This window comes from Gopherus flavomarginatus, chromosome 1 (assembly GCF_025201925.1).
Source record: "Gopherus flavomarginatus isolate rGopFla2 chromosome 1, rGopFla2.mat.asm, whole genome shotgun sequence".
Classification (NCBI taxonomy): Eukaryota; Metazoa; Chordata; order Testudines; family Testudinidae; genus Gopherus; species Gopherus flavomarginatus.
Window position 1 is genome coordinate 85,735,725 of NC_066617.1, and position 23,800 is coordinate 85,759,524.

Here is a 23,800-nt window from a genome sequence, read left to right on the forward strand (position 1 = left end):
AATATTATGGGTCTTTATCATTTCTGCTAGTTACAGTAGTGACAGCTACAAAAAGAACATTTTGTTTCTCAGGAAAAGAAATTTGTAGAAGACTGCTGTAGAGGAAAGTGGGTTTTGTTTTGTTTTATTTTCTAATTTCTTTGGGGAATAAGAGACAATTTGTGCTTATTTTAGCTGTCACTGAGTATAGAAGTTTTTATTTTTGTGGACCTATGCAGGATTATAATTCTGACAATTTGTCTGTTTTGATTACATAAACTACATAATAAAGACGAGGAATTGGGAGTTTGCCTGTATTACAGCATTCTTTAATATAAAAGCCATACAAGTTTTACAAATTGAAAAGATTGACTTGGAGAATTAAGTGGCCTTGGAAGGTTCTTTTAACATGACAATTGGAATGAGTATAAAAAGAACTTTGTAGACAATGGAAGTAGAAATGTGCAGCCTTTCTTTGCCATGTCTATTACCCTTTCATACCAACTGGAGAACCCAAATACATGGATTGCTTTCAAACTACTCTTAGAAGAAGACGGGATTTCCAAGAATGATGTCCCGGTTCTGGCCAGTGATTTATTCTCATTCCCACAAGTATGAATTAGCTGATATTCCAAGTCCCATGAATACCTCCATTTCTTCAGATAGGCAGGCTGCATATGTCTACTTGACTTTTAAAAAAAATAGTTAAAAACTGAAAACAGTGAAGAGAGTCGACTAGTGTACAATACAGAATCAGTGAAGAAGGTTGAAGTTTTTAGTTTTTCTATCTATAAGTGGATTAATATAGAAGGCTAAACCATAATTACCTCACTCTCACAAGTAGGCCCAGTGAAGACAATAAGACTGCTCATGTGATTAAGGTGTGCTGGATTCGCCCCAAATAATGGTAGTCATCATGATCCAAAAGTAGTGAAGAACAGGAATACATGACAAATGTCTTGTACTGCAAATTATTTATTTTTTTTAGGCCAACAAAACTCTTATTTGCTAACCTTGACTAGAATTGCTCAGGTAGATTTGTAAACACTTAGAAAAGGAAATATGTATACAATATGAGTTTGTTTTATTTATTTTTTTTTGTTTAACCAAAATAATGACATTAGCAACAATTTATATTGCCTTTGCTAAATAGATACATTCAGAATTAGGCTTTAAACATGTTATAGCAGATATTTTTAAACCACCAGGGCTTGATTTAAGTTTAAAGGGGCTAACTGTGCCCAAGAATAAAAAATAGAGTCTCATCTCTTTTTTACTCTACCAATTTCCATGAGTGGCTATAAAAACAAAAAACCAAAAAAACCCAACAACCCTCAATCATTATCATTTGTTTTTAATATCAAAAGATTTGACAAATATTTACCCCGAATCTCATATACAATGGAATGTGAAAGCCTGTAGTGTTCAGCTAACTGAAAGATACCACAAAAAGCTTTATGACAAAATGATGGCTGAAATAAATCTAAATAGAGTACAGCTGGCAATTCTTTTGATGGTGTGTTTTGTCTTATACACTTTTAAAGAATCACTTATTTTACATCAATGGCTGATATCCACTCAGTGAAGTTTCCAGTATTTGGCTTTAATTGTTAACAATTTTTAAACAGGCTTATGACAACAGGTATTTGTAGCTGAAATACAACCGAGCCCCATCTCTATGGTTCTATTTGTAATTTCCAAGCTGTATTGCAGAACGTTCATAGACACATCGGAAAGTAGATGGCTGGATTTCCCAGTATTGTACAGGGTTGCTGAAAAGACTCACACCTGAATAGGAAGCCTTTTTGGTGTTGTATCCAGGAGGGCAAAAGTCGCTGGGGCCAACAGAAGCAATTTTATTGTTATGAAGGTAGACTACCTGAAATATATACAATTGTATACGTGAGAAATCAGACTAATCTGCCAAAGTACGGAACTAATCTGGATATCCCAGAACACCAGTAAACATTGTACAGTACATCACAGCATAGTAATCTATCTGCTCCTCTAAATACATTTGCATTTGATACTTTATGCTCATTGTCTTGAGCTACTAAAAATGTAACTGAACTTTGCCATAGCTAATAACCAAGGATCCTAGTTTTCTGTGATTAAAGAAAAAATCTCTGATTAAAAAAAACATAAAAAGACACCTTTTTCCACACTTGAAATGAAATACTGAACTTTAGTTTCCCTAGGTACAATATATATTGAACGCAATGTTTTATTGATAGAGTGGAACCCTGTTTATCTGAACTAATTGGGACCAGGAGCAGCGCCAGGGTTTTTGGCGCCCTAGGCAGCAGTCCTTCCGCACTCCTGGTTGTTGGTGGCAATTCTGCAGCAGGGGGGGTCCTTCCGCACTCCCGGTCTTCGGGGCACTTCAGCGGCAGGTCCCAGAGCCAGTGAAGGACCCGCCGCAGAATTGCCACCGAAGACCCAGAGCGCGGAAGGACCCCCTGCCATCGAATTGCCACCAAGGGCGGCAAAATGCTGCCCTTCAAAATCCTAGTGCCCTAGGTGACTGCCTAGGGCTCCTAAATGGAAGCACCGGCCCTGATTGGGACTGGGGCCAGATCAGGTCATCAAAAATTTGGATAATCTGGAGAGATTCAGCCCTGCTACACGGGGCTGACAGCCTGATACCTGCCGCCCAGGGTTGACAGCCCCTCTTCAGTTAATAAAGAGAGCTGCATAATAGAGGCTCGGATAAATGGGTTTCTACTATATATGTTTTTTTTTCAAAAATTGTAAAAACTAAAGATTCTCTGTAAAAATGCAAAGTCTGCGCTTTTTCCACATTTTTCCGTGGCAAATGGATTTGTAGGATCCCTGCTAATAACTTTTCAAGACTGGTCAAATAAAGCTGTGTCACTTCTAGTCGAATGGCCCAATTAGAAAGGTACTTAAGCACATGTCATACTTCAAGCAAGTATTTGGGACTGCTCATGTGCTTAAAGTTAGGCATGTGCTTAAGTAGCTAGCTGAATAAGAGACTACAACCCAAAAACTAAAGCAAAACTATGTCACTGTGATATAAACGTTATTGATTGTAAAAAATTTGTAATCATAATAATTCCTTTGGCCAACATATTTGTTACACAAGTGGATAGGCACAGACGGGGAGAGGGAGTGTGTGTTTGTTGTTTTTTCAAAGTGAACAGAGACTGTTTTCTATTTGGTCTTTTGCTTCAGTATAGGGAATATCATCAATATTGTGATAATTTTAACTCCTTGCCAAGAGCAACTACAAAGATTTTAAGGTTGACTACAGCACGGGCACTATTTTTCCACCAATGATTGCAATGTATAATTCCATTATTTGTGACAGATTACGGTTATCAGATAACTGTGAAAAAAATGGGAAAAAGTCCCAAAAACCAGGACTGTCCCTTTTAAAAAGGGACCTCTGGTCACCCTATGACAGATGTTATATGCTTTAGTCAAGCTTGATGATATTTTTCTCTTGTACAAGATATACAGAGCTGGGGTTCAAAATGATAACTCACTTGGATATGGAGGGACAAAATACCTGAGGGTGTTAGTTTGGTATCTGTATTTTTATTAGCATTATTTTCAGAATTGAGTTATTTATTTATAAAGCAATTATTATATAGGTCATCCCAAAAAAGTGTGCAAAGAGCAGAAAAATGTGCATGATAAATTTATCAAATGTATTATCTCCATTGTGCACACATTTATGGGTTTATGGACCTCCGCACTAAGGGGACTATGTACCTCCACGTCCATATACTCAAAATTAGAATTGAAATGTCAACCCTCAAATATGCTATACTTTCTTTTACATATCAACATATATTCAGTGGTGTAATCCAATGGTTCTGAAACTGTGGGAGTCGCCAGGGCTGTCTTAGACTTGCTGGGGTCCAGGGCTTCAGTCCTGGGCGGTGGGTCTCAGGTTACAGGCTTCCTGCCTGAGGCTGAAGCTCTTGGAATTTGGTTTTGGCCTGCGGACCTGGGGCACTGAGACTTGGGCTTTGGCCCCTGCACCCAAGGCAGTAGGGCTCAGTCGGGTTCAGGCTTCAGTCCCCCCTCCTGGGGTTGTGTGGTAATTTTTGTTGTCAGAAGAGGGTTGTGGCGCAATGAAGTTTGAGAACCCCTGGTGTAGTCAATTACTAACAGACAGTGGATATGAGGTTTGCCTCAAGTCACAGTTTGGGGGCACAAATGAAAAAGATAGGATGGCCAGTACTCTGTATTGTTCAAAGATCAATAGTAGTGGATCTGTTTTTCAGTCCCTTTCAATTATTGCACAACTGAGTCCATAAGATATACTTTACCTGGATGTATTTGTGTTCAGCCAGCCCACCAGGCACTTTGACAAGTTCATTGTTATCCAAGTGGAGTTCTTTTAGATGAGGTATATTGGCAAGAGAGCCATTATCAACAGCACTGATACTGTTGAAACTGAGACCCAATCTGCAAGAGGAAATGACACTAGGTAAACATTAGCAAAATAACACATTTTCACAGGTGGTTGCCATTTCAGTTCTTGACAAAGTACGTGTTTTTTCACATTTATCACACAATGGGGCAGGATGGCCCTGTGGATTGCTAATGGGATACAGAATCACAAAGCCACAATACATTTGGATAAGCAGAAAATTCCATGACTTGAGCTACCAGAATTATCATTGCATAATTCAATTTGTTTCCACTTCACCCTGTATTTCTGAATTACTTGCTTACTATTGCTACAGCATGTATTTGTGTATACACTCACATCTACAGTAGGCACCAGGCTATTAAAACTGATTTCTTAAAATTCACCTTACGATCTTCTTGCAATACAGGTGGAATATTGAGGCTCCAGACTATAAATTTCTCTTTCTATTTATGTAACCTATTAATGTGTATCTGAGCATCTCACAAACATGCATCAGTTTATCCTGACAGCATCCCTGGGAGATGAGGATGTATTTGTATCTATTTTACATATGGGGAACTAAAGTATAGAAAGATTTAATGACCTGCCTAGCAAAACACAGGAATTGTGTGAGAGCTAGGGTATGAACCCAGAGCTCCTGAGTTGCAGCCAAGGGCTCTAATCACATAACCATCCTTCCTTTTAATATTATGTACATTCTGGATTTATTAGCACAATTTGTGTCCAGCCTGGAAAATCTGGTCCTATGTGTATTTGCATATTGTTGACCTTCAGGTCTGAAATCACTAAAATTCATGAGTTTCTTTCTTTAAAGGATCTGGTAATCCAAGTTAAAATAGTCTGTTCTTCACAGGAATGCAATCCTGTAAAATAAACTGTTGTAATATACCCAGTAGGGAGCAGACGGCTTTATCCTTTAACTAAAGCATTGCTTTTTAATTTTCAGGAAAATATATTTTTTGTGGGACTTCTTAACTATACAACTCCAAGAAACAGCCCAAGAATTGTATAGATGTAAATCAGAACCTCTAGCAACAGTACAACTTAGTATAGATGAAGACTACTAGAGAAAGGCAGTTTCACGACAATCTGCTATGGCAATGCTGTATAGTTTATACCAGGTACAGAAGTCAGATTCTGGAACTAATATGTAACCACACAACACAACTGAACACATCTGATTAGTCTTCACAGCCATAAAGAAGTTCCCAGAATTGATGCCAGTCAAGAGTAGAACCCTTTGTGCAGAGTGTCTTTAATAAAATAAACATGCAAAGAAAGAGTAATTCTAACAACTAGTGCAACTCACTATATTTAAACTACAAACAAAACAATTATAACTCTACAAAACTATTAAAGATCTGGCAAAGGCCTATTGAAGCCTCCCACTAACATCAGTGGGCTTTGGATTAAGCCCTAAATAACTGATATGACAGTAACATTACTCCTATAAGAATCAACCTTAATGTAGTTCAAAAGATCCCTTACCTTTACTAGAAACTTGGAATGTGTCAGATCCTAAGGACTTCACTTAAGTTCTTACTTAAACAAAGTTCCCAAAGATTACAGTGCATAAAAACTAAGTAAAGATTTCAGGATTTCATTTCATGTAATTAGCTTGGCCTGAAGAGCAAATAACGTATTGGAATTGTTTAGAAAACTTTGGCAATGTGTATCACACAGGATGTTTGGGGACCTGTCAAAAATACGGTCATTTTGGCAAAACGTTGTACAAAATCTTAATGAACACATATCTAAAACATAATTTGGATACAAATACAAGTTTCTAAGCAGACGTGTCTAAGATAAAGAGCATTCCATGGGAACAGCAGAATTGGCTTTTATTTTTGTATACTGACAGAGATGAAAAAGTGGCATACAATAATTTTAGAGTGTTAGAACAGAGTATGGTTTTCATCTTCTTTCTTTTTTTTCTGTAGTGATAGAAGGGGAGGAAGTTGGGTAATGGTTCTTAATATAATAGCTTTTTATATTTGTAAATGTTTTACAGATGTTTTAGCTGTATTAGTCTCATCACTGAATAACTTGTGAAAACTAAGAAAGAAACAATATGTAAAAATAGAAATGAACATTTATATTGTAATTCAAAAGGATGTGTTCAGCTTCTTTAGTCTCTAACCCAGGGATGGCCAACCTGAGCCTGAGAAGGAGCCAGAATTTATCAATGTACATTGTCAAAGAGCCACAATAATACATTAGCAGCCATCCATCAGCTACACCCCTCCCCGCTCCCAGCCCCTCCGGCCCACCGGCAGCCCCGCTGATCAGCACCTCCCCACACCTCCTGATCAGCTGTTTCGTGGCATGCAGGAGGCTCTGAGGGGAAGGGAGGGAGAGCAAGGACACAGAAGGCTCAGGGGACGGGGATGGAAAGGTGTGGAGTGGGGGCAGGGCCTGTTGAGCAGTGAACTCCCCCCCCTGGCACTTTGGGAAGTTGGCACCTGTAGCTCCAGCCCTGGAGTCAGTGCCTATACAAGGAGCCGCATATTAACTTCTGAAGAGCTGCATGTGGCTCTGGAGCCACAGGTTGGCCCTCCCTGCTCTAACCCCTCTTCTGGCTCTTTCCTATGTCGCTGTCATATGGTCTACACAAACACCACAAATCTGAAAATTAGCATTTAGGCCCAGATACAACTTCCACTGTATGCAATGGGAGGCTTCTCATTGACTTTTAATGGGAGATGCATTAGGTACATGACTGTACTAAAGGCTATGCACTCTCCTGTGGAACTCCATACTATATACAATCTACAGAATCATTTGTCAAGTTAGAGGGGGGGTTTTGCTGTAGCTTTGTGTGAACTGTGTTTTAGGAGACTTAAAAGTAAACTTTAAAAAAATATTGCTTGTCTGCTAGTAGTCAAAGATTCACCGCAGCGTAAACAGTAGAACTAAGAAGAGTCATCATGCTGAACAGTTGCCATACCAAAATGTCCTAACACAGACATACACTAAACTGGCCTGTGTCTGAAATGTTAACTGCAACTTAAGGAAGCTATTAAACTGTTTAACCATGACATGTTCCAGCAGACGTGAAATCAAATTCTAGCCTAACTGGGTGGCTACAATAAAGTACCTACAGTTTTATTTAGGCACTTAAATAAAAGTAGCTCAATATTTTTTCTGGTTGTTTTTTTGGCTCTTGTATTTTATTCAACATATCCGTGGGGATGCTTTCCCAATGGCCCTAGCTTTCCCTCCTCTTTCTTCAGCCTTCCTCTCTCTGCCCAATCCCCACTAATCTAATCCATGATTAATCTAAATTTAAAACCAGATTGATTGAGCTTCATGGTTTGATAATCCTGCAGCATACTGTAGTATGAATCTGGCACCACCCTCTTCCCAAGCCAGTAGCTTTAATCTAGAGCCACAGAAAAAAACTGATTGTCTTTCTGAAGACCTCTACCCTCTACAAGAGCTCCGGCTGTCTGATTAAAGAAGTGGTGGTGGCCTCTTCTCCACTTCTTTCTTTGGCCAAAACCATAATCATACCCATCAGAAGCAAATGGGTGAAAAGGAGGTAAAATGGTAGTTCTTCAGAATGAGGAATTTGGAACGTGTAGTTCCTCTTCTGGACTAGATTTGGTTGGAAATATTTGGAAAGTTCAATGGTGGTGGGGAAGAAAGCAGAATGCCAAGACCCACACTTCAAAGTAAAATATTAGGATTTTTGTTTTGGTGGTTTTGGAAGGGTTTTTTTCCTTAATTTCTATGAAGGTTGTTACACAAACCACTAACTTTAGACTAAATGGTTGCAGTTAAAAGTATTGCTTTTTGGTCCTTAATTCATAAGTAGTTGTATTTTTCTCATACGCTTACAAAAAATTCAGGAGTCTTCCAATAAGTGTATGGCTCTCTGGGTGAAGGTGTATCTGTGATAATACACGGTGACAAAATGAGACATACAGCGGAGGACTGAACATTTTCATTACTGAAATGTTCTGTTTGGATTTTACAAGCTCCCAAAAGATTTCCAAGAGACTGACTCCAAGAAAGAATAAAGGAACTATCCACATTTAAAATATCCAAGAACCTTCATTTCAACCAGTTATATTTACTTCAGTGCATTTAATTCCAAGCCAAATTAATGTAAATAGAGGGACAAATTCAGCTCCTCTTAGCTTCTAGTACGTTTTCCAACTGTCTCTCCTCTCTGCCTTCATTCAGTCAATCAGATGAATGATAGACATATAAGTTATCTCAATGACAAAAAAGGCCTTGATAAATTAAATATTTGTCTTCGTAAAGCAATATAAAGTATCATAATCTTATAAATTCTAAAGCCCCTGTTTGATAAGTAACACATTACTGGGTCCATATTACTCTCTGATGGGATGGTTACTGAGAGGTAACCCATGAATAATTCTATTGGTTTATTAGCATCCTCGACTGAAGTACTAGATATCACCCTACATTTTCCTGCATCTAAAGGAACCCCAAAATACCATTATTCAGAAGAAGAAAACACACCTTCCTGCACAGAGTATGATTCTTTTGCATTGTGCTGTTGATCCAGAGTAGTGTAAGATTTACCTCACAAACCCTGTAGTCTGCATCAGTATGAGAGTCACAGGGCCTGATGCTCATGGCTTTGTATAGTCATTTACACCAGTGAAGTGAGTGAAGAGTTGATGTAAAGTGTTACTAAACCATAAGTACAGTATTTTACACATACTTTGCATGCAGTCTGTACTGATGTATATGAGTACACAATGCAGTGAGAATCATATGCACAATGCTTATTCAAAATCTTGCACATGATATTTTCAAACAGTTCACTGAGTCATTGTCCTGACATGCATTTTGCCACATCTACCTACTGTCAGATTCTTCTTACACCTCCCTCTGAAGCATCTGCTGCTGGCCACTGTTAGAGACAGGATACTGGCCTTGATAGACAATGGGTTTGATCCAGAATGGTAATTCCTATGTGTCCCTGTCTATTTCTCTCATCCTACATTGATGTACAGGTGTAAGTGCTTTGCTGAATCATAGCAATAGTCCCTACTGGACAGCTTTGCACAGCATATCATAAACATTGGCGTTCCTAAATTTCTAAAGTTTCCTTTTTTTTAATCCTCAAAATTTGACAGCATTTTCCAAAACAGGTTTTTGCTAGGTCTGTTCAACATTCATTCCAGGGTAACAATATTTTTGCCTGGAAAATTCCTTAGATTTGAAAAAAGTTGTTTGAGTTGCTCAGTGGCAAAGTCCCTGTGTTCTCACTAAGCCTTGTCTACATGGTGGGTAATATACATCATGGCCATGTGATTTCTAAAGTTCACTCACGTGTTCCATATTAATTCGCCCATGTCGACCTTGCTGGTGCATACTAATGGTTCCCGATTGCGCTCTGACTTGGTACTCTTTCAAACAGCACTAAGTTAAAGTATACTAGGGAACTTTGAGTGCGCACCAACAGGGTCCATATGAGCCAATTAACACACAACACATTATTGTGCTTAGGGCCGGTGCAAGGATGTTTCATGCCCTAGGTGAAATGTCCACCTTGCGCCCTCCCCTTTCCCCGAGCCCCCACCCTGAGGTGCCCCCCCCCCCGCAGCAGCTCTCCTCCTCTACCCTGAGGCACCTCCCCTGCGGCAACTCTCCACCCTCCACCCTAAGGCACCCCCCTGCCCCAGCTCACCCCTGCTCCACCTCCCCCCCCGAGCACGCTGTCACTTTTTCACTTCTCCTGCCTCCCAGGCTTGCGGCGCTTAAGCTGATTGGTGCCACAAGCCTGGGAATTGGGAGAAGTGAAGCAGCTCATCCCTGCTCTGCCTCCTCCCCAAGCAGACCGTGGCTGCTTCACTTCTCCCGCCTCCTAGGCTTGCGGCGCCAATCAGCTTAGGCACCGCAAGCCTGGGACGTGGGAGAAGTGAAGCAGCCACGGTGTGCTCTTGGAGGAGATGAGGCAGGGGTGAGCTGGGGCGGAGAGATCCTCTGCTTGCCATCCCCCCCTTCCTTGCTGCAGGCGGCCCTCCCCGCGCTTCCCTGCCCCAGCTCCCTCCACCTAAATGCCAGCGAAGACCGGGGCGGCCGAAGATCTGGCCGCCGCAGTCGCTGCCAAAGAAAATGCCATCCCCTAAATCTTAGCACAGTAGGCAACCACCTAGGTCACCTAAATGGTTGCACTGGCCCTGATTGTGCTTTAGAAATCTCACTCCCTTAATGGGCATTGCCATACCATGAACACAAGCTCTAACTTTTCCTGCTAAATGGGTTGGCACATCTCATGCTAAAAGATTATCACCTTTCTTAACTACAGAGTGATTTGTTCCTATTGTGGTATTGCAGCTATTGTTTTTACATAATACTTGTAAGTTATGTGAAAATGTTATTACTTAGCCAAGTTGGCGAGTCCAGATAGACTTTCAGAATCAATTTTGGTGATCTTGTTGCCGTCAAGATGAAGCTCCGTAAGTGATGGAGGAAGGCCTGAAATAGAAGGTATCCCAAAAAAGTTTTCAATATAACTCAAACATAAAAAATGGGCCTGATTCTCAATTCTATTACGTGTCTTTTATATTGCTAGAGTGGTGTGAAAGGGCCTTAGCATAAGTGAGCTCAGGCCCATTGATTTTGGAGCATGAACACATCAGAGAAGAATCAGGAATCTTGCAACTTGCACTTTGAAAAGTATTTGTTTGAAACATTAAAGAAGAACTTTTACAATGAGGAGAACTTGAAAACAGAGGATTTTCAAATACACTTCACTCAAAGTGAACTGCTAACCCTGTCTTGGGGGCCTGCATTCACCGACTAAATCCTACATCAATCTTCAAAACAGCTTAAAGGGGACTCTGCACAGAGGCGAATTTCAGCCTGCACACATTTACACATGCAGGTGTTAAATCTGGACCCAGATGTCTTTGATAGTTAACAACAGTGGCAAAAGAATTAATCTGAAAATGAAAAATACTGTTGTTCTTTTTACTTTTGTATAGAGCATATTGAAATATGAATCTTAGTCTGCAAATCCCATTTATTACAGAACACAATACTTTGACTATTTTAGGCACTCTGTACAGAAGAACAGCCATAACGAAAGTGAGAGGGAGAACAATAAAAAACTTCTGGTATTAACTTTCTGAAATTGTGTGCATTTTTGCAACAGTTTACTGGACAAAACATTAATATAGCTACCATCATTTCCTGCAGTTTGGAACCGTTCTGTATATTTTTAATCCTTTTTGCATAGGTTACATTAGAGATCTTTTATTATAATATACAATGAATTATTCAAAAAATTGCAAAAGTTTTCATTTTGCAGATGAATGTTTCTTTGACCCTGAAGATTACATTCACTCACAGTCACGGGGGCTGATCCTCATTTCATTTATATTGGTTTTACACCAATCTAATGCCACTGAGTTCAACGGAGTTACTTCTGATTTACACAAGTGCAATTTCAATCAGAATCAGGCCCACAAACAGTTTTCCCACTTTCTCTCTGAGCTGGAAGAAAGCCAAAATAAACTGGTTTACCTTTGTAACTGAAACTCATGCAGAGCTCCATTAAAGGAATATCAAATTGAACAACTCTTGTACTAGCCCAGTCAAGATTTGGAAGTGCCCAGATTTAACTCAAAAGGCTCTGATTGTCTTCCGGTGAAATTTGACCATGGCCTTGAAGTCTTACCGATCAGTGTATTTCACATGCCTGAATCTTTTAAAATCTCATAGCTGTTCTTACCTCTAGGGATACTAGTAATGTTGGTATCTGAAATACGGATATAGGAGAGCTTCTTCATCCCTTGAAAGGCTCCATTTTCAACTCCTGAGCTCTTGAGTGGGTTGGTGCCCAGTTCTGCAAACAAAACATGTTTGTGAACTGTCCGGTAGTTTACATTTATAAGTATTAAACAAAAGAGCAGTTTTTCCTTCAGTGAATCATGGATAATTTGGCCAATTGCTGTAGACTATCAAGACACTTCTTGGCTTACCCATGTCAAAATTATTTCAGGTACAGTGGGTTAAGAGTAATATCTAGAAAATATATACTGCATCAAGTTACTTTAGCAAAAATCTCTTATGATGCATACCTACGACAATCATACTATTCAGTCCATTAAAGACAACTTTCCTCAGCTTAGTGATCTCGTTCTCATGGGCACGGAGCTCCTGAAGGCTTTTAGGCATGTTTTCTGGAAGTTCCTTCAGGTTATTCTTGGAAAGGTAAAGTCTCTCCAGTTTCTTCAGTGGAGCAAAGGCTGCAGGGCTGATCTTGCTTATCTTGTTGTTCACAAGGATCAATGCCTGTAAAATAATAAAGCAGGAGATTTTGTTACATCCACTGTGGGCATAAATTTAGGGTGAAGTTGCATTAAGACTGAAGAATTAAAAAAAACCCACTGATTCACTGTGTTAGCTGTGTTGAAATGCAATGAAGAATTTCAAAAAATCAGAACAAAACATATTAGTAAAAGATAAATAACTACAAAAATACCTATACAACTACTTATGGCCAAATCTTTGTGCATGTGTAGCTCCCATTGGTGTCTATAAGAATCATGTCTATCTCCAAGGACAAAATATAATCCTTTCATTTGACACCAGTGGAGAAGAGGCAACTCATATAAACATAACTGCATCATCACCTCAGTCTCTATAGTAATAATAACAATAGGCCAAATTGTGTCATTTAGAGCTCCCTGGGTGTGATGGGGATGGGAATAGGAGAGGGGAGTAATTTGCAATACATATTTTGGGTTGCAGTATTTTGCTCCTACCACCATGCAGCCAGCCAATTCTCCTCACATTCTACCCGGTCTCTCCAAGGAAGAAAATCTGTGATGACTGCATAAGGAAAGGGCACAATCTAGCCGACTAATACATATGACTTTATACCTATCCTTTGGGTCTTCCAGTCTGTACTTGTTAGTTTTTTGTCTGACTCAAATCACATAGGGTGGCCCTTAACGTCAATGGGATTACTCACATAAGTAAGGACAACTCACTTTAGTAACAATTGCAAGATCAACATTTTGGTCTGTAAATCCAATAGTTCAGGGATCATGTTCTAATTTGTAACCCTTACAGCACTGATCGCACTGTTATTGTTTAACAAACAGTAATGTAATAAATAGACAAGAAGATCCTATGCCAATCATTAATATGAGGACTGTAATAAATTTAAGATAAGAAGTGTTATATGTTACAGTGAATCCACATGAGGTTCCTTCCATCTTTCCACCCATTTATTTATGCACCTCACAGAGTGTTATGAAGCTAAGTGAATTTATGGTTGTACAACGCCTTGAGAGTACTGGATAGAAAGTGCTATGTACATGTAAAGTATCATTATTTTTATATTTATTACCAGAGCACAGTTCTAGGGCATTCTTGTTCACTTACTGCACCATATTATTTGTAGGAATGGAAAAAAAAAAGATGCCTTCACTCCACATGTTTTGATAGCCCACATATTTTGGTCCCATTCCAATATATTTCTCACCAATTCTTAATCCTTCCATAATTAAACTTCTGTCAGTTACCAGTATATCTAATGGGGAAAAGCTGAATGTTTGAATCTTTCATCAATCAGTTAGGCAATAAATAAGTGCCCGAAAGGACATAAGTGTCTGTGGCAGTAACTTCTTTTGAGTAAAAATGGAAAGGTGAGAGGAGAAAAGTGGAATGATAGTTTTGAACAGTGTGTATATGTATGTGTACTGTATATTTTTACCTAATGTATTCCCCTTTCAATTCACCCTAAATAAATCGAGTAGTCTATTTTACAGATGGCTCCACAACATACACACATAGCTGTTTATATCTGCTTTTAATTTTGTGTACTAGCCAGCAGCAACCAGATTGTTGGGAGGAGGTCACTCATAGTTCAACAGACAAGTTCACTGACAATAATCCTTTCCCAAAATAATTTTAATGGTCATATCGAAGATATGGTCATAATTCTTACTTACTCTCTTGACACTGATAAGTCATAAGAACTGCAAGTAGAACAGGCCAATGTTCTGTCTAATGCAAAGAACTTCCTCTGAAAATAACCAATGTCACAATTTTTGGAGGACGCTGTAAATCCCATCCCCAGCATAATACAGCTAATCACACAATATTAGCACAAAGGGGAACAACACTTCTTGACATCAGCTAGTGGTGAGTGTTATGCCCTGAATCATGATGATTTAATGCCCTTTATCATTTTTAATATAACCAGAAACAAAGAGTCCTGTGGCACCTTATAGACTAACAGACATATTGGAGCATAAGCTTTTGTGGGTGAATATCCACTTCGTCAGATGCATGCCATCATGCCATGTAACCAGAGTAACCACAAGGGTTATTGCGAGTAATGTATATTTTTTGTTGATTTTTACCAATGGTGATATTTGTATAAGTACCTAAGTGACGTAGGCACCTAAGTCCCATTGACATTCAGTGGAAATTAGGCTCCGAAGGCACACTAAAACTACATTTACACTACACACCCACTGGTACGTGTGTCTACATACTGCAGTGAAGAGCAGGCTGAGTACATGCTGTGGTGTGTAGTACATGCCAGTGAAAGACTTCAGCAGAGAGGAGGAAGCAGGGAATGGCTTCAGCAGCTCCCCACTGATGAATCTTTTCCCAGCTGACATCCTACTGCCAGAGCATTTCCCTGTGGCGGGGAAAGGCGCCAGCTGCGGGGAGCTGTTAGAATCCTTTCCAGTTGCCTCCCATCTGGCAGAGCCTTTCCCTATTGGGGGAATCTTTTCCTGAGGAGGGGAAAGGCTCCAGCAGTGAGGAGGCAGCAGGAGACTACACTGCTAAAAATAGTGTAGACAAGGAGGCAGAGCTTGGGCAAGTAGAGAGCCACGTAGGGTATGTATTTGAGTATATACCCAATCCAGTCAGGCATGTCTTTGCTGTACTTATTGAAGCTGTGCCTTACAGTCAACATTGCTGTTTAAATCCATGCAAGGGGGGCTATGCGGTGATGCACACCAGTGGTCTTCAAAGTAGGGTGTGCGCTCCCCAGGGTGTGCGCAAGAGGATCCTTCAGGGTGCACAGCAGGAGGAGCGCCGCCGGAGCAGCGCCACTTCGGCAGTTCAGGGGCCTTTTTTTTTTTGCTTCTGCAGTTCAGGCGGGACTCCGAGCAGCTTTTTTTAAAATTATTTTTGCTTGGGGCAGCAAAAATGGTAGAGCCTGCCCTGCGTGCATGCTCAAAAAATTTTTACTGAGAGGGTTGTGTGATCAAAAAAGTTTGGAGACCACTGATGTACACTACCTGTCACTGCAAGAAGGGTACAGTGGAGATGTACCCTAGGTGCTTTTTGAAAAGTTTATCCAAAGTCCTACCTTACATTAGTGAGTAACATGCATTAACTAAAAAATTCAAATATTTCTTTTAATTTGTTTTACGTTTGCTGCCCTTTACTGAAATTATATCCTTATCAGCTTCTTTAAAATTCCCTGTTAGTGTGTTGGAGGTAGTTTTGGCCAGAATTAGACAGGCACAGGTTTTACTATAATATTGAGTAACTCTATCCCAGATCTTATCTATCTAGTTGATATTAGCATAATCTGTAGAGCCCTTAAGAGCAGAACTGTTAGTAATGGCTCTAGTCAAAATTGCTTCGGCCGAACTGTGTTCTGCTTATGAAAATTATGTGCTGAGTATGGCAATGTTCTATTTGGGAAATTTCTGCAAACTTTCACAAAATCTTATCAGTTTTCAAATCAGGCTAGTTATAAAAAGGCCCTTTTTACAAAGATTTACTTTATGGGAAAGAAGATGGGTGTTGTGGAAGGTATATTCCATATGCCAGTAGTTCTTAACCTTTTCTCTACCATGACTCTGCCCCTCATCTCATAGACTCATACACTGTAAGGCCAGAAGAGACCATTGAGATCAGGTAGACTGATCTCCTTCACATTGCAGGCCACAGAACCTCACTCCCCTACTCCTGTAATAGACTCATAACCCCTGGCTGTTTTACTGGAGTCCTCAAATCATGATTTAAAGACTAGCTAGTACTCCCCATTTAACAATAAGGGAAGGGAAAAGTTGGGTGGTCACCTCCCCCTGACAGCCGGGTCAGCACCCCAGTTGAAGACCCCTACCTTTGGCATTTAACATACATTATTTTTTACTATGTAGTGCAGCACAGAATCTACAACACAAGCTTTGGCATGCCTCAGAGCAACAATGTCTGAGATTAAGATACCTGTATAGCACCTGGCAATGCCATAATCACATGTTCTTCTCCATGTCACAATAACTCTATTATATATGGTACTCAGAGAAAAAGAAGTAATTAGTCTTGGAGTGGTAATGTTGACTTTTCTCTGAATGTGGCTCATATGGTTTACTTGTAACAAAAGTTCAGAAAAAACCCTGACAACCTAGTGATAGTTTAGGGGTCAGTGAAAACATGAACTGAAGGAGAAAAGCCGAGGGAAAACATCTGCAGGCAGCGCTAATGGGGAGGGAGATGATATCCAAACACACACCACATGGGCCAACTAGCCTGAAAAAGAATCAACCTCACGATGGGGGATTATATTCATTTAGCTCAAAAACAATCACAAATGCACTCTGCTGTTTTGTGGAGAATCAAAAATGCTAGAAGGGAGATGGGTACGCTTCAGGTTTCGTGATAAGGTGCTGAAAATTTCTGACCCTGGTCTACTCTAGCCTAGCATGGAGCCACTTGGAAGGAAAAAGAAAGGTAACAGATTAGTGCAATGCTTGAACAAGTTTGAGGTATTGATGGTTATGTGAGATCTCTGTGAGACTCACTTTCTCTTACTGGTCTGAAAGAAAGATAAATATTAAACGTACACACACAAGTTAGAGAAAAAGTTGGTGCATACCATTACTTTCCCATAATGCCCAGTTTGAACAGTGGCTTGGCATGGACATTGAGATACCTAAGCACAGACCTTCAATAGTGCAGAAACGAGTCAGGAGGAGAGGAGAAAATAAAGAGGAACAACTAAACCTTGGTATCATAGACACTTCCAAGATAGAATTATCTTTCCTCAAAGGCTACTTAACTGTGGCTGACAATTTATAACAGTTCTCTATATATGTCATAGAAAGTGTGCTTCCATCACCATCTTCCTTGTAGAAGTCTCTTTTCCCTTTTAGTGGGCCATGGTATGTGCAGGAGATAGTTGTCTTTCACTGCAGGCACAGATTACTAACTAGGAAAGGAGGTAACATTACTTCAGGAGTGGATAACAAACAGGCACCTTTTTGAGTGCATTATTATCTTAGGGCCAAATTCTTATCCTGCCTTCACTTTATGTATGGGGATTTTCAGGAGCAAATAGGATAATAAGGTCAACAATTACTGAGTCTGTGTTATTTGCAAATTTTACATGAAAACAAAATGGAGGCTGGATGGTGACAATCCAGCTTTATTTATAATATGTAAAGTTTCTCATTGTTTCTTCTTTCTAATGCTCAGCTACAAACAGATTGATTTCTTGTCCAACAGCAGACTTCAATAGGAAGCAATGCTATTATCAATGGTGATATGGATGTCGTGAGTTGCAATGTCTGATACTGGATCAAAAAAACCACAATATTTTCAACATCTGTATGATGTTTCTCTAAATGTAGTTGCAGCTAAATGAATCATTCATAATGACCCTTTCCACTGAAACAAGAAAAAGAAAGCAAACCTAAAATGAGTCAAAACGGAGTATGTGCTTTCAATTGAACTGACATGTAAACCTGTAGCAGCTCCCATGACTTCATTGGAGTTTTGCTGGATTCTGACTTCAACCATTGAGAACAAGCAATCCCATAAAGTTTTTGTATTTTAAACTTCCATTTTCTTTGTTTTATGGGTGATAGTGTAAATTACATTTCTGCTCACTTTAGGGTCCCTGGACACTGCCACAGTGGGGTAACAACAACGAGGAGTCCAGTGGCACCTGAAAGATTAAGATTTATTTGGGCATAAGCTTCAGATGCATCTGCAGAAGTGGGTTTTTTTACCCACGAAAGCGTATGCCCAAATAAATCTGGTAGTCTTTAAGGTGCCACCGGACTCCTCGTTGTTTTTGTGGATACAGACTAACATGGTTACCACTCCGGAACATGGCACCATGCAAAGTGATGTAAAGGAGCTTAAGTATAAATGAGAATCAGTCCCTCCAACTTTTATAGCAAAGTTAATTTGTTCTGACTAAGCACAGAAGTACAACAAAGAGAATGACTCAGCTATCCTATCTATTAGCAATGTTATGGAAAGATGAATTTATTATTATTATTTTATTTTATTATTCTTTATTGGCACTACCATTGTGCTAGGTGGGTACAAAAACAGAACAAAAAGAGCATTATTCTCATTTGTAAATATATCTCAGGTCAGCGCATTGAGCAAAAATCACCATCTGAATGGGATAGATACAGGATGAAATGTTGGCCCCATAGAAATCAATAGGAGTTTTGCCACTGATGTCAACAGGGCTAGGATTTTTATTTTAAGAGTTTGCAGCTCCAGAGCAAGAAGGCAGTGGTTAAGATTTCAAAATATGGACCAGCAAACTGCACACATATGATGCAACAACAATGTAGAAACTACTACCTCAGAGACTTTCGTTGTTATTCACTAAAATTAGGAGTGGATTGTAAAAAGTTCTTCAAATTATAATCAGCCATAATAAATGATAATATAATATTATTCAGGGCTGTTTTTGCCAGCCGATGATGGTATCCTTATCTGATGTTAAATCTCTAACACATTCTTAGGGGACTTAAAAGTAAAAGTAGGTTTTTTTAATTGATGAAAGTTCTTTAATTTCATAAGCAATTTATTAGATTATTGAATTATGGTAGTGCCTAGCTGCAATGTTGTCAACTCCAAGCATACTAAACTCATGATTTAGGCACCAAAAAAATCATGAGATATGGCTTCAACATCATGAAGTTTTTAAAAAATTAATAATATTAGAGTTGTATTTATCTAACTTCTGTGTTTTAAGTCTTTAGGTCACACTCGGGTCACATTTTCAAACTTTTCTTCACAACCTTTTTTTGGATGAATGCTGAGATTCTCACCTAATCCCATCTCTCCAGGAGCTGAGGCTTTAAGAAAAACAACAAATATTCCTAGACTTGTGATAAAATTGCAAGAGTTGGCACCTCTGGAGCAGCCAACTGAGAACAGTGCCCCATTGTTTTAGGAACTGTACAATCAGAAAAGGAGACAGCCCTGCCGCAAACAACTTGCCATCTAAATAGAGGTGGTTGCCTCATGCAGTAGTCTGCATGGGATTGTGGCTTTGCTTAGGACTTGGAACAATGTAGTTTGTGACTGTAGTGTATATGGGTCCTTACTATATAGTAAATGAAGTGTACCAACACCATTTGAATACCACATTATAAAGTGTGAGACAAGAGCCAGTCAAATATCAGTATTTCCCAGGAATAACAGTTAGAGAAATAACTGTGCTATATAACTTATTGATGATCCACAAGCTGTACAGTGGTATGTCATCACCATAATCTCTGAGATACACTTCACCAGGTAGATAAGTGTGTTTTTTAATAAGACCTTTAGAAATATTTAATTGTAGCAGGTGAAAATCTATAACTAGAAAATCTAAATGGCCCAGCAAAGGTGAGGAGCAATGCCTACTGGGCGTAATGATGCTGACTACTCAAGAGGGCACAGTATATAACTAGTATGGTTTTTTTTTTCCAGCAAGGATAACAAAGTTCTCTCCCTTTTATATTAATAGCTAATTGTGAACATAAAAATAACTCAATTTAAGGTAATTTTTAGTATTAGTTTTATGCATTTCTTTTCTTTTGGTGCCCAAATGTGTTTTGGGGGCTCTCAGAATTAAAGGGAAGACATAACCTTTCCTTGAAGAGTTTACAAATTAAATTAGACATGCAGGAACAAGGGGGAAACAAGAAATAAAGATGGTTTTACAAAAAAACATGGGACATCAATAAGTTGATAGAAACAACGAGGAGTCCCTGTGTCACCTTAGAGACTAATAAATTTATTTGGGCATAAGCGTTCGTGGGCTAAAACCCACTTCATCAGATGCATGGAATGAAAAATTCAGTAGGCAGGTATAAATAGACAGCACATGAAAAGATGGGAGTTGCCTTACCAAGTGAGGGGTCAGTGCTAATGAGGCCAATTCAAGCAGGGTGGATGTGGCCCATTCCCAACAGTTGACAAGAAGGTGTGAGTATCAACAGAGGGAAAATTACTTTTTGTAGTGACCCAGAACTGCAGAGCTGGAATTAATTTGAAAACTTGACACCATCAAATTAGGCCTGAATAAAGACTGGGAATGGCTGGGTCACTACAAAAAGTAATTTTCTCTCGGTTGATATTCCTCATTATTTTTGCTGATACAGATTAACACGACTACCCCTCTGAAATAAGATGACAGAATTATTCACCGGGGATTAATGCACAGCATAATATTTAACAAAGATGGTCGGTGAAATCCTGACCCTATTGATGTCATTGGGGCCAAGATTTTATCGAGTGATTTTTTTCTCTTTATTAAATGGATATCTTCATTAGTTTATTTATGTAGGCATCATGGCAGAAGTGTAATAAAGAAGTAGTAAGAAAGAACTTTAATGACAAGACAGAGGGGGTCTTGTAGATCACTTCACTAAGGCCCTGATCCAGCAAAGCACATAAGCACATGTTTTGTGAGGAATATAAGCAGTCCCATAGATGGTGATGCGGACAAATGGAGATGGCATAGATGGGGAAGTGGACAAATAAGGCATCATGGCTGGCATTCTTAGCAAAGCAGAAGGGATGAAGAACAACAGGTGGAGAAAGAGTTACAAAGGTTCTTGAAGCTGATGACAAGAAACTCGAGCTTCATAGAATATCAGGGTTGGAAGGGAACTCAGGAGATCATCTAGTCCAACCCCCTGCTCAAAGCAGGGCCAATCCCCAGATGGATTTTTGCCCCAGATTATCTCCTCAGGTATTGAATTTACAACCTTGGATTTAACAGGCCAATGCTCAAACCACTGAGCTATCCCTCCTGTAGTGGAGAAGGAGGAGTCAGTCCAGTTATTCAAAGATGGGCAATGATGTGATCAGGAACAGAATATGATCTCAGCAGCAGCATTTCCTAACTATTGAATGGGAAGCAAAGTGGGTATTGCTGCTTGATTACACAGTATAAGTGTGAAGTATATAAGATACAGCGTTAACATGTCTCAAGTTTCTTTCTCTAAATTACAGCTCTAAAATGTATCATCTCCTCCTCCCATTTTCACCAACCGTCAATTCATTATTCACTTACATGGAGATCCTTTAAGTTCTTGAAATCCCCATCCTTTATTTCAGTGATTTTGTTGTTCTGTAAATCGAGCAGAGTTGTGTCTGAGGGAAGATCCCTTGGCACTTTATCCAGGCCTGTGGAGGGAGAAGAGGAGAAGCAATCAGCTCTAAAAGCATTAACCAGCTTTGAAGAAGGGCCAAGATTTTTCTTGGCAACATTTAATTTTTCAGTAAACCAACCCTCTCTAGGATTCATTTTCATAGGCAGCTTTAAGCAGATTTTTTCCTAGAGTTTTTCTGTTCCCATCCAGTCAAAAGGGGCCATGCTTTTAATTTTGTCATGTAATGTCAAAATACATTTATTCGCATTCCCACTCCACCATTTTAAAAGAATTTTTCAAAGCTATAATTCTATACAGTGTAAGGGACTCAAATTTCACAAACCCTTTCTAATCCAATGAATTGCCCTGGCTTTAGTAAATTGCTTGAAGAATCAGGTTAGCTGGATCAGGCCCTAGATTTCTGTTTGTTATTTTCACTGTATACATGGCTTCTATGAACAGAAACCATTCCTAACACTGAGATTATGCTAGATTTTTAGAGGTAAAACTATGCTTAATTACAGTTACTTCAAGTAAATGAAATCTCCAATAAATGTTAGATGGGCCCAATCCTGCCCCCTTTCAAGTAAAAGGCAAACACTACCCTAGATTTTAATGGGTGAAAAAATAAGAACTTAATTTCAGAAGCTGCTAGTTTGCATTTTTACCTCTATGACTCCTATATACAAACAAAATATCGAGGCTATTGAAGCTGAGAATGACTAAACAAACCTGCAGTAAAGTTGACAATATCTCAACTCCACCTTAAAAAAACAAAACAAAAAAGGAAATTTTTCTTTAAATTGAAGCTACATCCAAATTTTATGGAGAACAGATCTCTTGGTTTCAGTATGCCAAAATGTCAGAATGCAGGAATGCCAAAAGAACATCAGACAATTTAAATTAAAGACTCTCTTTGGGACCATTTTCTGAATAGCTGATTTGTAGCTCCGATGAAGTAATGGAAATAAAATTACTTAGTGTTTAATATTACAAGATTTACCCAATTTTCCTTTTATACTATGACTTAGTCTGATGAAAACCTCACAACAGATATAAAAGTTACCTATTTTCTTTCCTAACTATTATCTGGTTTTAACAAAATGCATAATATCGTACAAGAGAGGGCAGAGATAATTTATAAATACTAATAATGTCTATGTATGCACAACTAACAAGTAGAACTGTGGACTTGTTTAGAACAAATATTCTATTAGTAATACTGTAAACTAATATAAAATATATGTGAAATCTTCTCAATAAGGATTTGAACTTCTTAAATGGCTGTTTTTAGTTTGACCCAGTCCTGAGCTGTCTCTGAAAGGTCACTCTGTTGGTATGTCTCTGATATGGTGATAAATTCTGGTTATTATGTTGTTTGCAAGCTGATTTTCATGTTTTTTCTTTTAACATAAAAAAAATACTGTGCAACATTAAGCCCTGTCCTGTAAACACGTAAGCACGCGCTTAAAGTTAGTCATATGCATAAATGTTTGCAGGTTTGGAGCCTGTGTTTCTATTCTGAAATCCAGTTTCACGTGAAAAGTCTTGGGTTTTTTATGTATGAAGGAATGCCTCTTTTGAGAGAGAGAGAGATTACTTTGATGTGGCAAACTATCAGAAGAGGCATCCCTTTGGTAATATATTTAATTGAGCTTTATAACAATCACTGTTATTTTAAAATGTTTCTGTTTGCTAACTGCATGCATTTCCAGCACCACCTGCCAAACTTTGGATAATGAGTGGCCTGAAACCAAGGAGAGAGAGATAATTTATGTAACCATTGTGGAGACTTTATTCCAATACAGGGTAAATCTACACTTGTGTTGATGTGTAGAGTACACACATTGCACGCCCAGCTAGCATGGGCATAAATAGCAGTATAGATGGTGGTGCAGGGCATATGTGGGTAGAGTAGACTAGAGTGCCCTGCACACCTGAATCCTACAATGTACAACCTCATAGAATCGTAGCACTGGAAGGGACTTGCACTCATATCTAGACCAGCTCTGACAGGGGTTTGTCTAACCTGCTTTTAAAAATCTCCACTGAT

At 39.1% G+C, this 23,800-nt stretch overlaps 1 protein-coding gene across 1 annotated transcript in view; it reads right to left on the reverse strand.

Moving 5' to 3' along the window:
* Positions 1–286: 286 nt before the first annotated feature.
* DCN (decorin) overlaps positions 287–23,800 on the reverse strand; it is a 43,730-nt gene continuing 20,216 nt past the window's right edge. The window contains exons 3-8 of the mRNA XM_050935755.1: positions 21,669–21,781; positions 12,454–12,667; positions 12,105–12,218; positions 10,753–10,846; positions 4,281–4,419; positions 287–1,858 (exon numbers count right to left, since the gene is read on the reverse strand). Coding sequence (XP_050791712.1) covers positions 1,664–1,858; positions 4,281–4,419; positions 10,753–10,846; positions 12,105–12,218; positions 12,454–12,667; positions 21,669–21,781 — 869 coding nt within the window. The 3' untranslated portion in view covers positions 287–1,663. The remainder of the gene's footprint in view (positions 1,859–4,280; positions 4,420–10,752; positions 10,847–12,104; positions 12,219–12,453; positions 12,668–21,668; positions 21,782–23,800) is intronic.